This window comes from Balaenoptera musculus, chromosome 13 (genome assembly GCF_009873245.2).
Source record: "Balaenoptera musculus isolate JJ_BM4_2016_0621 chromosome 13, mBalMus1.pri.v3, whole genome shotgun sequence".
In the NCBI taxonomy this organism is placed as follows: domain Eukaryota; kingdom Metazoa; phylum Chordata; class Mammalia; order Artiodactyla; family Balaenopteridae; genus Balaenoptera; species Balaenoptera musculus.
The window spans coordinates 19,755,088-19,770,352 of record NC_045797.1 but is presented as its reverse complement, the minus strand read 5'-3'; the positions used below and the strand labels follow the sequence as shown (position 1 = coordinate 19,770,352).

The window sequence follows — 15,265 nt, the reverse complement described above, 5'->3', positions numbered from 1 at the left end:
TTTACCGTGAAACACAATAGTGTTAGAATAGCAATCTTCATACTACCATTATAATTAAAATTACATAAGATAGTTAAAATCTTTTCACAAAAAGATCCTATTCCCTTTCTCTTTTCATTTTTACCTTCTTCATTGCCAGAGCATACATCCATTTTATATTATACTCTCTCCCATTTTGGACTATCCTATAGTCTTAGTTCTATAAACATGTATATATTGAATGCTCACTGCCAGTTACTTATGTTATGTTTTTGTAGATATTATGTTGATGTTTTTCTAATTTTGCCGGGAAAGTTCGGTCTCTAACAGATTCCCTAAGTCTCATAGGAACATATTTTCTGAGTTTCTTTCAGGTTGATCAATTTGGTCTGTGGCTTATATCCTTGAAAGTCAGTTTTGCTGGTTATAAAATTCTAGCTCACATTTTCTTCCCTTGAGTATCTTAATATAGTATTTCATTTCTTCTGGCAAAAGCTTTGCTGTGAAAAGTCTGGTGATCATCTGATTTCTTTCCTTTATAAGTCACATGCTCTATTTGCCTACGTACATAAGGATTTGCCCCTTTTGTTCTTTAGAATCCAGTTTCTTGGTTGATAGTGTAGGTCACTCTTTTCAAGTACATGATTGCTTTTTCAGAAAATAGTTTATATATATAATATATATTTCTATATAGAATATATATTTCTGCATTGAATGTATATAGAATATAATTTATATATTTTTTAATAATTATATAAAATAAATATGTAAGTGATTATATTATATAATAACACTTTAATTGAAAATTATATATATATAAGAGAGAGAGAGAGGAAAACTTTCATGAATTAGAGTACTTAGTATTCTTTCTGTTTTCTTGCTTGATTTTCTTCTTTAGGGACCTCTAGTAGCCATAAATTGAATTTCTTTGCCTATCTTCAATATTGTCACCTTTTCTCAAATTTTTTAAATCTCTTTTTAAAAATTTATTTTGGGTAAAAATTTTTCCTTCTTTTCTCTTTTATTTCTCTAGAGGCACTTGCTATTGTGTTTATTCATTCTTGTTTAGCCTTCAAATGATTTTTCTTTTATTTAGAATTATTTTCTGAGTTTCATGACCTCATCCTATGATTTCTTCTTTTTCTAATTTATGTTCTTTCATATTTTGCATCAATTTTTAGTGTATTTAATATGTTGAAATAGTAAAATTACAGTTTTAATTTGTTTACAGGCATATTTTCTGGCATGCTTTCAGTTTGTGTAGAGATAATATATTTTTCTTATAATAATTTTATGTGAGTTTTGGCCTTGATAATTTCAAGTTGCTCATTTTTATGTGAACTCAATCTTCCCGAAGGTTTAGACAGAGGCTAGAAGAGCAAATAGCTCTTCTAGCTTCACAGAACTCTCACTCTTGTTACTTTTGTGTAACATTTAAAAGAACAGTGGCTTTAGACACAAAATGACAAATACTGTATGATTTCACTTATACGAATGATCTAGAATAGGCAAATTCATAGAGACAGAGAGTATATTTATCAGGGGCTGGGAGGAAGGAAGCATGGGGAATTTTTGCTTAATGTTTATACAATTTCTATTTGGGGTGATGGAAATATTTTGGAACTATATGGTGGTGTTGGTTGCACAACATAATTTTAAATGTTCTTACATGTGTTCATATGACCAGGAACATAACCAATCCATATTAACTTAATTCATTTAAAATTACATTTGTAAAAGTCACACGAAAGCTAATGTGAAGCTAATTAATGACACTGAATTTTACACTTAAAAATGGTTAAAATGGAAAACTTTATGCTATATATATTTTACTAAAATAAAATTTTAAGATTAAAAAAAAAACAAAACACAGTGGCTTGACTGGTGAGATAGCCTGGCTCTGACAATTGCCCCCACTTTAACTCGACTTTCCCTTTCTTTATCTCTATTTTCCCCATCCAGTTCAATTTTGATTTCACTCCCAGTAGTTTCTCCTTCATGAGGGTCTCTGTCCTGGAAGAGAGCCAAGCCAGGTCAGTTTCAAGTGTCCACTGCACTGTCCCCTTCAGAGTTTTTCATAGTGGCTTCTGCTACTTGCCACCTTATGATGGCAGGCAAGTTATTTAATTTTTCCAAGTCCTGTTTTCTTCATTGAAAAACTGGCATAAGACTAGTCCCTATCTCATAGTATTGTTGTGAGGATTAAGTAATGTAATATGTAAAGATCTTGGTAACCTTAGTTGTCTGGCACATCATATATACCCAGAATATATGAGCTTGCCAATAAAAACATTATTGCCAAGCAGAAATTTAACACACCTTGCTAAATGAGTAACTAATTAATGTTAATTTTCCATAGGCTTTGTTATATTTTTATATGGTGAAATGTCCAACTCAATCCAGAGTTAAACCAAAACTAAGCTACACATACACACATGCATACTTTATGGTAATTAGTGCAAAAAGGAACCGAGATTTGTGTAAAATTCTCCTCTGACCAATGATAAATGTGTATGTGTATCACCTTATCAAAAGATTTGCCTGAATACTCCTGAATAGGAATATTTGTTTGGAAAATATACACATTGTTTATCATCTTCTCTCATATTTATTTGTATTTGGGGTGTTTTCTTCCCTGTATACATTCTGACAGTTATGAACAAGCAGCACTAAGGTAATTGTTCAGTACAGTTTCATTTCATTTTCACGCAGCTGCCCTGCTTTCCATTTTAACAATGTGGGAATGATGTGTAATTATGCACTGTTAGAAATGTGGGTATGTTTATTCTAACTTACCCTGAAGAATAATTGTCAGTACTTCTTTCTGGAGCACAGCAACTATATCATCATGACACCTGGGCAGACACATTTTTGATATCATTAGATGTTTCATGTTTCCACTTCCATTAAATACAAACAATGGATCTATAAAGGGTAGGAGACTGCAGAGTGGTAAGGTTTTAGGGTGGCTTCAAGGCCCAGTTCACCTAAAGTTCTCCCCACCTGTTGAATGGTGCCTAGATTTCTCCTTTTTCTAAAGAGCCCAAGTTTTTGAGCTGAATCAAGATTCAAAACCTGAAGGGAGACATTTGGCCAATGAAGGATGAGAGCAGAACTTTGATAAGGAGAGCCTATATAATGCATTGAGCTACAGGCCATGCGTAGGTCAACTTTCAAGTTGACCTGCAATACAGTTAATTCAGAATCATTCATCAGTCATATCTCTTTGCCTTCCTTTGATGTGATAAGCACCAGCAAGATTAAAAAGAGTGTTGGAACATTATGCCTGTGGACAATGAGAACTGGGACTTTAGAAAAACTATTTCCAGGCAGTGATATAATTCATATGGCTAAACGAGTAATACACTCAAATAGACAATTCCTCTGTTCCTTAATTGTGTGTGTTTCTGTTTTTGTTTTCACTGTAGCTTCGGAAAGCAGTGATGGATCACATATCTGATTCTTTCTTGGAAACCACGTCCCTTTGCTAGTTCTCATTGAGGCTGCAAAAAGTGGGAATGAGAAGGAAGTGAAAGAATACGCCCAGGTTTTTCCGCGAGCATGCCAACAAGCTGGTGGAGGTAAGTCAAGAGAGGCCCAAGACTAGAATTTTTCAGTAGGGTTAATCTCTACATATGTCTCTTGGAATTTCAACAGGCCGTCCTTCTATGGTTTTCCTGGATCTTTCTTTTATCTCTGTTGACTCCATCCCTTGCAAAGGAAACAGGTTTTCAGTAATCTCTCCTCTATTAGACAATTCTAAACGTGTTCTGAAACATGTCTGCTAATTTTCCTGAACAATAAGCAGAGGTTGAAAACAGGAGCAATAGAAAGGACCTCCAAAGTGCTGAAGACCAGGTTTGATTAGAGGGAATAGAATTAAAATTGCCAAAAGGGGATTTAAACACTGTTCCCTTTTTGTCCCCATCTCCACTCCACCCACTTAAGCCTGGATTAGCTGGCCACATTATGAACATGTAAAAATCAATCCCCCCCCTCCCTATAAGAGATGTCTGAACTCCTGGTGAAGGATCTTGGGGCAGTAGTAGGAGTGTAAGTTCAGGTCCTAAGTATATTCTCTGTGTTAGAGACATCTGTGGGAGTTGCTTTATAAATGCAAAATTGTGCTGTGTGATTTTGAGAAAAATGTTCTTCAAGGGAAACAAAATAAAAGTGAAATGATAACCAGACTGCCTAAATCTAGGAGTTGAAAAACCAACAACTTGGCAAAGGTTGGATTGAGTGATGTGGGGCTACATAGAAAAGAGAGATGTTGAACAGGAAATGTGTGTGATAGAGAAAAAGAGTCAAGGAGGGCAAGGGTCCTGGCAAATTTAGGGAATGGTTATCAGAGCCAGGTTAAAACTTTTTCAGGGTCTGAGTACTTAGAAACAACAGCAAAAAACAACAACAAGACTCTGGTATAGCCCCACTGTAACTCAAAAATAAAATAAAATTACCCAAAACTGCAGACAACTTAAATGCAGCTAAAAATTAAATAAGTTACTTTTGTTTTCTTGATGGCAAAATTAAATTCTGAATAAGTTCATCAAATATGAAATACTCTCCATTTTTCTTGCAGTGAGTGATGGGTTGTGCTCCAATTTAATCGTGCCCTAAGCATGTGCTTCGTTCACTCTTTGGTTAATCCAGCACTGCTGTCGCTTCTGGGGCTGAACACTCAGCCTGCGGAAGTCCTACATCAAGCCTAGAGGAGGCCCCTGCTCCTCTAGGACACAGGCTGAGCTATCACCCATGACAGCAGTCGTCAAGCTGAACATGCAAAAGCTGAAACTACTAAAATAAAACCCTTGAACTTCCTACCATAGCTCCAGTGTCTTGAGGTGACACCAGACTAGAGCTAAAGATAGGGTCATACTTATAATATCAAGACAGTCTTTCTGGCTCTGTCCCCACGGATGGGGCAAGCACCCCATTAGTCTTCACATTCCACACACAAATTCCAGCTCCAAATTGGCCATTGAAGAATCCAGAGTCTTTCCAAGGTTGCCTTGGAAGTTCTGGCCCCTTCTGTTATTTTGAGAAAGAGCAGGTAAAAAAGAAGAAAAAGGGGTAGAAGGATACAGAGAGGAAGAGGAGGAAAGAAAGAATGCTGAATGAGTGCCACAAAAGTTTAAAATATTTATATGTAATAAATAATAATATTAACCTACAGATACATCATCCCATATATATAATCACAGTATTTACATGATAACTGCAGAATTTATAGAGAATGTTAATTCATAGCGTCATAGTCATTAAGGATGAAGAAAAGGACATGACTTCAAAATTATATGATAAACATCTCCTACTTTCAGTCCTGGCAGTGTCTTTCTGTAATTCTGTGTGTAACCTCATTTGTAGATGATGTTTGAAGTTTAAACTTGATGTCCTGTGTAAATGTGAGGCCAGGACCAAGTAGCCCACTCGTCTACTCTTTCTCCCTTCTCCTGTGATAGACTCTGGACACACCCACCATTTCCCCTTATCCCATCTGTAGGTTTCACTGAAGGGGAATCCAGCCACTCTGGGTGATCCTTGATCCACAACTTGTGCCAGAAGCAGCAGCTTCATGTCATTCAGACTCCACATTTCAGACCACTGCTGATTTGCTTCTCTTAGTTGTTCCTTTCCTTCCCCCTGTGTGGTCACTGCAGCAGCATTTTAGAATTTCTTGATGCCCAGGAGGTGCCATGGCTAGGGTATGCACTGGCCTCTGTTTGATTAGAGGTGAACAGGAATTGAAAACATTTCTGTAGCTTATGTACTTCAAAGAAGTGCTTCATTGCTGATGCATACATGTAAGAAAACTTGAGTGCTGGGCTGAGAGTCACCATTTTTCCATTTTGAAAGTTTCTGTATGGACTTGGGCACTTTTCTGGGCCTTAGTTTCTGTGTCTATAATACGAAAAATTTGGTTGATATATTGATTTTCATATCCATTAACTTGATAAATTCACTTACTAATGCCAAATTTTGACTGTAGCCTTTAGGATTTTCTGTATACACCATCATGTTGTCTGAAAATTAGGACAGTTGTATTTCTTTTTTTTCCAATCCTTGTATCTTGTTTATTCCTTGCATTATTGCACTAGCCAGATGTTCAGATCGATATTGTGGTAATAGATACTTCTGTTACTTTTAGATCACAGTGATAAAATTTAAATATTTTACCACTAATTATATTGATTGTTCTAGATTTCTTGCAGATACTTTTAGTAGATTAATTTAGTTGTCTTCTGTTATTCCTTCACTAAGATTTTTAAAAATCATGAATACGTATAATATTATATCAAACAAAATTTCTGCACATTTTGAGACAGTAGTATGATTTTTGTCTCCTTTATTCTCCTTCAGAGGTATCAAAATTATGCTTTCCCTCAAAAAATGAGTAAGAAATTATTCCATCTTCTGTTTTCTGGAAGTGAATGAATGTGTAAGACTGGCATTATATATTTTTTAAGTATTTGGAGGATTCACTGGTATAGCAATCTGAGCCTGGGTATTTATTTGAGGGAGATTTTTAAAAGTACAGATTAATTTTTTTAAAACCTAAGACTATTTAAGTTTTCTATTTCTTTTTGGGTCAGCTTTGGTAAGTTGTATTCTAGGAATTTATTTTGATTTAATTTGTAAGTTTTCTGCATAAAATTGCCCATGGTCTTCTAAACTTTTTTAATGTGTGAGAATTTGCCACTACTCTTTCTTTCTTTCTTTCATTCCTCATATGGCTAATTGGTGTCTTCTCTTTTTTTTTAATTGATTAGTTTTATAAGAGTTTGATCAATTTAATAATCTTTTCTAAAACACAGCTTTCAGCTTTGTAGATTTTGTTTTTCTTTAAATTTTATTTATGCTCCAATCTTTGTATTTCTTTTTTTCTGCTTTCTTCTGGTATAACTTACTGTTCTTTTTCTAACTTTTTGAAATGGATAATCATACCATTGATTTTTAGCCCTTCTTATTTTAATAATATGTGCATTTAAGACTATAAGTTTCTTCTAAGCTATACTTACGTCTGGTTATTTTCTACTGACCTAATTTTAAGCTCACTCATCTGTGTCCAATATGCTTAAAACTGATCTACTGAGTTCAATTTTTATTTAAGAATTTCTAGTTGATTCATTTTTCTAAAAAGTGATTCCAGTTCTGTGGTATAATTCATTATCAGGTGATCTTCTTTAAAAAATATATTAATCAGAGTTATTTTAAAAATCCAAGTCAAAGAACTCCAATATTAGGATCAATTTTGTTTCCGTTTTGTGGTTGCCCACAGAAGGCAACTTTCCCTGCCCCCCGAAATCAGCTTGGATTTCAAGACTGATGATGCAACAGCAGCCACCAAGAGGGTATGAACAGCTCTATTACTCACATAATGGGACTTTCTAGGGAGAGCAGAGCAGGTGCCCAAGCCAGTCCACAGTGGCTTCAGCGAAGAGAAGAACAAGTGCTTTTGGTCTTTATCAGGCTGTGGGGCTGGAGCCAATATTTCCATGGAGGGACTGGATCTTGAATGTTTCTTCTTCAAATTTCCCTACTGGCATCAAAAAAAAAGGTGGGTTTTCCTATCAGTTTTGCCCAGTTTGTGGAGCAAGAGGAAAGGGAGAAGAGTGAACTTAACACTGTCAGCAGTCAAATATTCAAATGGAGTTAAGACTTTTATTATAATTCACCTCTGATGTTTGCCTGATGACTGGAATGTGCCATGTTTCATTTAATTGAATTTGTACTTGTTTAAATAAGCGATTATGGAGCCTTATGAGGCTTTCAAAACGGAGACTTCATTATGGGGACTGTTTTTATTATTTGATTTTATCTTGATTATTATTTATTTTTAGTACACTGGGTAATTTTTGATTGAATGGTAAACATGCTTATGAAAAGATATAGAGGGTCTGTGTCTTCATCTATTCAGGCTGCTGTAACAAAGTACCACAAACTCGATGGCCTGTAAACCAGAAATATATTTCTCACAGTTCTGGAGGCTGGGAAGTCCAAGATCAAGGCCCCAGAATAGATGAGTTTTGGTGAAGGTCCTCTTCCTGGTTCATAGCTGGCAACTTCTCACTGTGCTCTCACATGGCGGAAGGGGAGAGGGAGCTCTGTGGGGTCCCTTTTATACACTATCTGGAGAAAAACATGGTCTGAAAGGATACATGTACCCTAATGTTCATTGCAACACTGTTTACAGTAACCAAGACATGGAAGCAACCTAAATGTCCATCGACAGATGAATGGATAAAGAAGATGTGGTACATATATATATAATGGAATATTACTCAGCCATTAAAAAGAGTGAAATAATGCCATTTGCAGCAACATGGATGAACCTGGAGATTGTCCATACTGAGTGAAGTAAGTCAGACAGAGAAAGAGAAATATTGTATGATATTTCTTATATGCAGAATCTAAAAAGAAATGATACAAATGAACTTATTTACAAAAGAGAAACAGACTCACAGACTTAGAGAATGAACTTATGTTGGTTACCAGTGGGGAAGGGTAGGGGGAAGGGATAGTTAGGGAGTTTGGGATTGACATGTACACACTGCTGTATTTAAAATGGATAACCAACAAGGACCTACTGTATAACACAGGGGACCTCTGCTCAATGTTATGTAGCAGCCTGGGTGGGAGGGGAGTTTGGGGGAGAGTGGATACGTACGTATGTATGTCAGGGTCGTTTTGCTGTGCATTTGAAGCTATCACAACATTGTTAATCGGCTATACTCCAATATAAAATAAAAAGTTAAAAAATAAGAACAGTAATCTCATTCATAAAGATTCCACTTTCATGACCTACGAAGCTCCCACGACCTCACCTCCTAATACCATCACACCAGGCATTAGGATTTCAATGTATGAATACTGGGGGGATACAACATTCGGACCATAGCAGTCTAGATAATGTTTTCTCTATCCAGGGAGAATTCATCCTGTCATCTGAAGGGCAGCAGAGAGGCAAACCATCTCAATTCAGTCAAGTGAAGTGAATTGAGGATAGTATATAGTCTTTCTGAGGTCCTAGTCTACCTTTCATTTTCCCTAGTCCTATGGAAATTGTCTTCCCAGATGCCAACAGAGAATCAGATGTATTATTTAGTATCCCGCCTCATCTGTGAAGCATTTACTCCAATTTTTGTTTTCCCATCATCATGATTTGCTTTTTGTATGCCTTCAATGTGCTTCTTGACTGTTGCTATTGTAACAATAGGCAAAAACTGTGGAAGAAAACTTGCAAAGTAAGGGCCAGTCTTTGAATCTCCCTTCTCTATGGGACTTTAGCTCCTAGCCTTTGCTCCCTTGGCTGTCCTGGACTCCAGTTTTTGCCTCCCTGGCCCTATGAGATTGCTGGAAACTCTAAAGAATTATCTTCCTCTCAGCAGCTACCTTCTACCTGGCATCTCAGTTTCTCTTTCTATACTAAGTATTAGCAAATCCCTGGGAGGAAAAGTGAAATGCAGAAAATTGGGTCCCCCTCAACAAGCATCTCTTTTTGATCTAGTCTAAGTTTTAACTCCTTTGGCTGCTGTCCCATACTTTCAAAGAATTATTTTTATTCTGAATTTCTAGTTGTTCTCAGCAGGAAGTGGGTCTCTTACTGGCTTCTCCTTCATGGTTGGAAGTGGAAATCCCCAAGAGAGCTGGTTTAGATAAAATCTGTGGGTGTTTTTGGTTGTTGTTTATATTTTTAGTCAGAGATTTCTTTATTCAATGGAATACCATACCTCAAATAAATATATAATCAATACAACCAGTTCTGACTAAATTGAAATCTCTGCACCTTGCCCACTTCCTACAATTCCTTCACTTCAAGGGTCTGCTTCCACCAAAACACAACCTCACAATCCTTCCAGAACACATTTGATCCCCGTTTGGGAACCTCTAATGGATCTCTAAATTGCCATTAATGTAAATCATATAGGAATTATATATCAGATAATTTTGAATGAAGAGTGCATGAATACATGAATTATCAATCTATAAATTAATGATGGCAGTTTTAGTCCTTTGACTATAGAGTTTCATTATTTTATATTCAGTGTTCCACCTATTTTTATGGTTTTTTTTCTTATATTTGTGTGCCATTTTCTACCAGTTTGGTATTTGCTATTCAGAGATTAATGCGATGAAGTAAATGGAAGGTATCAAAACCTATTGTATAATGTTATAGTTTTTAGAAAATCTTCAACCAAGATAGTTTAAGTAAAAATAAAATATTTGCAAACATGAATAGGAAAAAAATAATTTGAAGTTTCATAATTGCCTTAACAAGTGAAATTTTAAGGTTTTTTCCCCACAGTGTTTGTAACATTTAATATAGACTAGGTAAATTTGCACCAGAGTTTGTTGATTTAGAGAATTTAAGAGGTCAACAGTGATACTTTGTGAACTATAATATCAGCCACTATAGGAAATAGCACCATAGAACTAAATTTTTTAAAATTTTAGTCATTTTTCCTCATCTCCAGAATCCAGCTAACTCATCTCCTCTGAGGGTGAGCTCAGGGCTTCAGGGTGGGGCCGACTCTGAGGGTGTGCAGAGCTGATCAGAGCACACCTGCTGTACCCTCATTCCCAAGCCTTCTGGAGAAATGCAATGCAAATTATGGCAACTCAGTACCAAAGTAATGTGGTCTCAGTAGGGGTGGAGTGGATGTAAAGTGGGGGCAAAATATGCACTGCAGCAAAGTAGTAAAAGCGAATCTGGAAAAATGAGATGCAAAATCAATACAGCTGTTTTCAGAACCTCCAGATTGGAACATTTCTTCCCATTGCTTTGCTCTCAGTCAATCTGCCTGCTCTTCTTTCTACTCCCCCATCTCTACCATAAAAGCCCCAGTGCAAGATGCATACTCTGTCGTCTGGGGAAATGCAATGCCCTCCCAACAGGACATTCTCCTCTGCCTGGTCCTCCTTCATCCCTTCTGCACACAGCAGCCAGAGTGAACTTCTGAAAATGCAAATCAGACTCTGCAATTTCCCTACCTGAGACCATTCAGTGATCTCCTCTTTTCTCAGGTTAAAGACCAACATTTCAAGGAAGTGTGCAAGGCCTGCACGACCTGGCCCTCTCTTCAGCCTCCAGGCTCATCTTCCTGTCCTCTCCCACTTCCTACACAGCTTTGGCCACTCAGGCCACCTTCCATTTGTTGAAAGTGATATGCCCCCTCCACCCTGGGTCTGTGCTTATGTTGTCCCTTTCCTGACAGGCTCCCCATTGTACCCCTTCCTCTTATTTCTAATTGTTAAGCTTTCAGTGAAGACATTACATCCCTAAGTGGGTTCAGTTCCTTGTGTTTTCACTCTCATGGAACCCTATTTACTTCAAAAAACAACAACAACAAATATTTATTATCTCAAAGTTTTAAAAAATCTTTTTCCCAGCTTTATTGAGATATAATTTACATACAGCACTGTGTACATGTTTTTGGTTTTTTCTTCCTCTTTTATTCAGATATAATTGACATACAGCACTGTATAAGCTTAAGGTGCACAGCATAATGATTTAATATACATACTTCCTGAAGTGATTATCACAATAAGTTAAGTGAACATCAATCATCTCATATAGATACACAATTAAAGACACAGAAAACCAAATTTTTTTCTTGTGATGAGAACCCTATTTACTTTTGGTTTGCACACATCCAGCTCTACATCTGTATGCTGTTTCTTCTGCTAAATTATCAATTTCTTTAGGAAAAGGACCATGTCTAATTGATTCCTAACTACCCCAGCAGATAGCTGAGTGCCTAGTATAGAGCAAGTATTCGATAAACAGATGCTGCCTAAAGAATGAAGTGCAGCCAGGGGTATTACCAACACAGCTGCAAGACCCTAAACAGGTACCTCTTGGATCAATAAACAGTCATTGTGCTTATTTAATTCCCTAATGTACTACCCAGGAGGAACTGTGAATCTGAAAAGAACTAAAGTGGAGAACTTCCATTTCTCCTGAGTAGAAAGGCCTTGCTGTGTGGAGACTGAACACTGAACTAACTCTGTCAGGATGCTCCTGAGTTAATTCCTCTAATTTCACTGTCATTTTGTCCCTGCATCTGCCTCATAAGTGTGCAGTTGTCCTTATTCTTGGTTACAGAGGATGTGAGAGAGGGAGCTGGTTCTCTCTGCCAAACTGAAGTATGTCACTGAGGCCATATCATTGACGAGCTACACAAGGGACTCTCGATTCTCTGCTTCATCCTGTTGACTTGGTTACTTCTGGTAGCAGTGCCGCATGCTGGGTAGGAAGCTGCGTCTGTTAGAAAATGCAAGGTTTGAAAGTAAGGGACAAACCCTCATATTCAAAATCACGAATGCGATCATCAGGGAAGCACAGACTGCCTTAGTTTCAGCCTTGAGTAAATTGCTTTTCTCAATCAGTCCCTCCACTTGCACAGAAGATTCATTCAGCCACAAATGTTTACTGGGTGGTTACCATGTGCTGACAGTTGTTGGCAATATAACTGTGAACCAAACAGATACACTTCCTGCTCTCATGGGGAGTATATTCTGTTGGGAAAGACAAATAGTGAAATAAATGTATAATATGTAAGATGGGACTCTTTGCTGTAGAGCAAATTAAAGCAGTGTAGAGGTAGAGGGAGATAGATAGAGAATGATGGAGGGCATGTGTGGTTGGAAAAGCCTCGTCTCAAAAGACCACTATTAAGCAGTGACCTGAAGGAAGTGAGGGATGTTCCAGATTGTGGACCAGAAAGGGAAGAGACCCCCACGGCAGCAATGCGATTGGCATGCTTGATAAAGAACAAAGAGACCACACTGCAGACCAGTGTGACTGCAGCCGAGAGTGAGAGGAAAAATTCCAGAGATGAAATTGAGGGCTGGGTGCAGAGATTTTGTATTTTACTCTGATATTTGAATGAATGGAAGGTCTTGAATAAAGGCACGATATGATCAGACTTCCATTTTGAAAGAGTCAATATGCAGCTATATGGAAAATATACCATGGAGTGACAAAAGGAGAAGACAGGAGAATAGATAAAAGGATGTTCCAGTGGTCCAGCAAGGGATTAGTACTATTACCAGAATAGAGACAGTGGAATGGGAGGAAGTGGTTGGATTTTGGGCCAACATATTGGATGTTAGGACAGGAGACAGAGAAAAGTCTGGGGTGGCTCCGTCTTGACCTGCTCCAGTGGTGAAATCACTTGGAACTCTTAAAAACACAACCTTCTCTCTGAGACTGTTTCTTGATTTGCTCTAGCTGCAGCTGTTTGTTAGATGTGATCTTGTAAACCTTACACAAATGTCTTGGGTTGAAATAAATATAATAGAACTTTGTCAATTCCAGGGTCTTGATTCAAATCATGCACCAAAAAAAAAATCTAGAAAAGCTGCATCAAAAATTACTCGGCCATTAAAAAGAAGGAAATAATGCCATTTGCAGCAACATGGATGGACCTGGAGATTATCATACTAAGTGAAGTAAGTCAGACAGAGAAAGACAAATAACATAATATCGCTTATATGCGGAATCTTTAAAAAATGATACAAATGAACTTATTTACAAAGCAGAAACAGACTCACAGACTTAGAGAATGAATTTATGGTTAGCAGGGGGAAGGGTAGGGGGAGGGATAGATTGGGAGTTTGGGATTGACATGTACACACTGCTATATTTAAAATCAATAACCAAGAAGGACCTACTGTATAGCACAGGGAATTCTGCTCAATATTCTGTAATAACCTAAATGGGGAAAGAATCTGAAAAAGAATAGATACACTTATATGAATAACTGAATCACTTTGCTGTACACCTGAAACTAACACAACATTGTTAATCAACTATACTCCAATATAAAATAAAAATTAAAACAAGAAACAAAAAAACCAAAACTATATGGATGGACCTGGACATTCTCATCTTTTCCTCCATTCTGCCTCCCAATCCAGTTAACATATTTGAACTGGAAATGAATTGTTGGAATTTCTCAAGTAATTGAGTCATAAGAAATCTGTAAATCATAATATTTTATGAAGAGCTATGTTGTTCAGGTCAAGTGCATGTTAAACTTGTAAGTTTTTTTTCTATCCTTTAAGAAGTACATATTCTAATACCCCTCCTCCCCAAATTCCCTAATTCCTAAACTCTACCATATTTTGTAATTTTTCCAATAACATGCAATAAAGCTTTCAGAAAAGTTCAAGGATTTACCCTAGGCTGTTAATAACTATTTGAATATAGGGCTAGGGTTCTTTATAAGCTCTTTATTATCTTTTTTAATGCTTTTGGCAACCTTATGAAGTAGTCACTCCTTTTGACTCCATTTTATAGATACGAAAACTGAGATTTCAAGAAGTTAAATATCACAATTTATTGCCCAATGTCACACAAATATAAAGAGGCAGAATTCACACACAAACCCAAGTGTCCCAAACTCCAGAGACCAAGCTGTCAACCACTGTGCCTCACTGCCCCAAAGCTCTTGTCCAAGGGGTACATGTAGCCTAGTGTCCGATCCTTCATGTAAGTATTTAGTACAGTGCCTGATCCCAAAGTAATTGCTGGAAAATGTTAGCTGTTTCTGTGGTTCCTGTTGTACAGGGATTAAGTTCCATATCTCTCAAATCACATTTCAGAGAAGAGCTATACTTGCTGCACACATCCCGGGGAATAGCACATATTACTGCAGAAGAATTCCTGTCCCCGCTAGTGGAGTAGATCATCCAGGCTGCTTTTTGGTACTGCTATTGGGCTCACCCACTAGCTTCATGAATCTTCATCTGCACAGCCTGCATGGTCCATATCTGTTAAAATTACTATGTGCCATGGACTTTTGAGGTTGGTTGCAAATAGTGGATTCTAAGAGTACTAAATATTTCATGTCAAAAGTCTACTACACTGCTTGAGTTAACTGTGCACATAATGTAAATACTTCCAGGTTGCATTTCAATCTGTCCAACATGATCAAAATGCAAAGTGCAGAGCTATATTATGAAATCAAGTCTTTTTTAGATGAAAGAAGGACTATTAATTTCCTTGAAAATTTGCTTTGCTGGCATCTGGATAAAAACGTATCCCACCGTGACCTACCCCTATAATTCACCCAATAGGTGAATTAAGTACACTTCTGAAGAAGCTTCCAGAAAAGAGAAGGCAATTAACTTTGTTGCCTATACCTGAGAGGAAGAGGAAAGGTACATAACAACACTTGGCTTGTTCTCTCTGCTCGATATTATAGTATTTTCCACACCTTATCTCTTTTAATCCTCTTAACAAGTAATTTCTTTTATCATCAATATCATAATTTTGCAG

The 15,265-nt window shown here is 37.0% G+C and overlaps 1 protein-coding gene across 1 annotated transcript in view; it reads left to right on the top strand.

Moving 5' to 3' along the window:
- CTNNA2 (catenin alpha 2) overlaps positions 1-15,265 on the top strand; it is a 1,049,409-nt gene that overhangs the window by 816,339 nt on the left and 217,805 nt on the right. Inside the window, 3 exon segments of the mRNA XM_036873992.1 lie at positions 3,408-3,453; positions 3,456-3,529; positions 3,531-3,560. Of these exon segments, the coding sequence (XP_036729887.1) occupies positions 3,408-3,453; positions 3,456-3,529; positions 3,531-3,560 (150 nt within the window).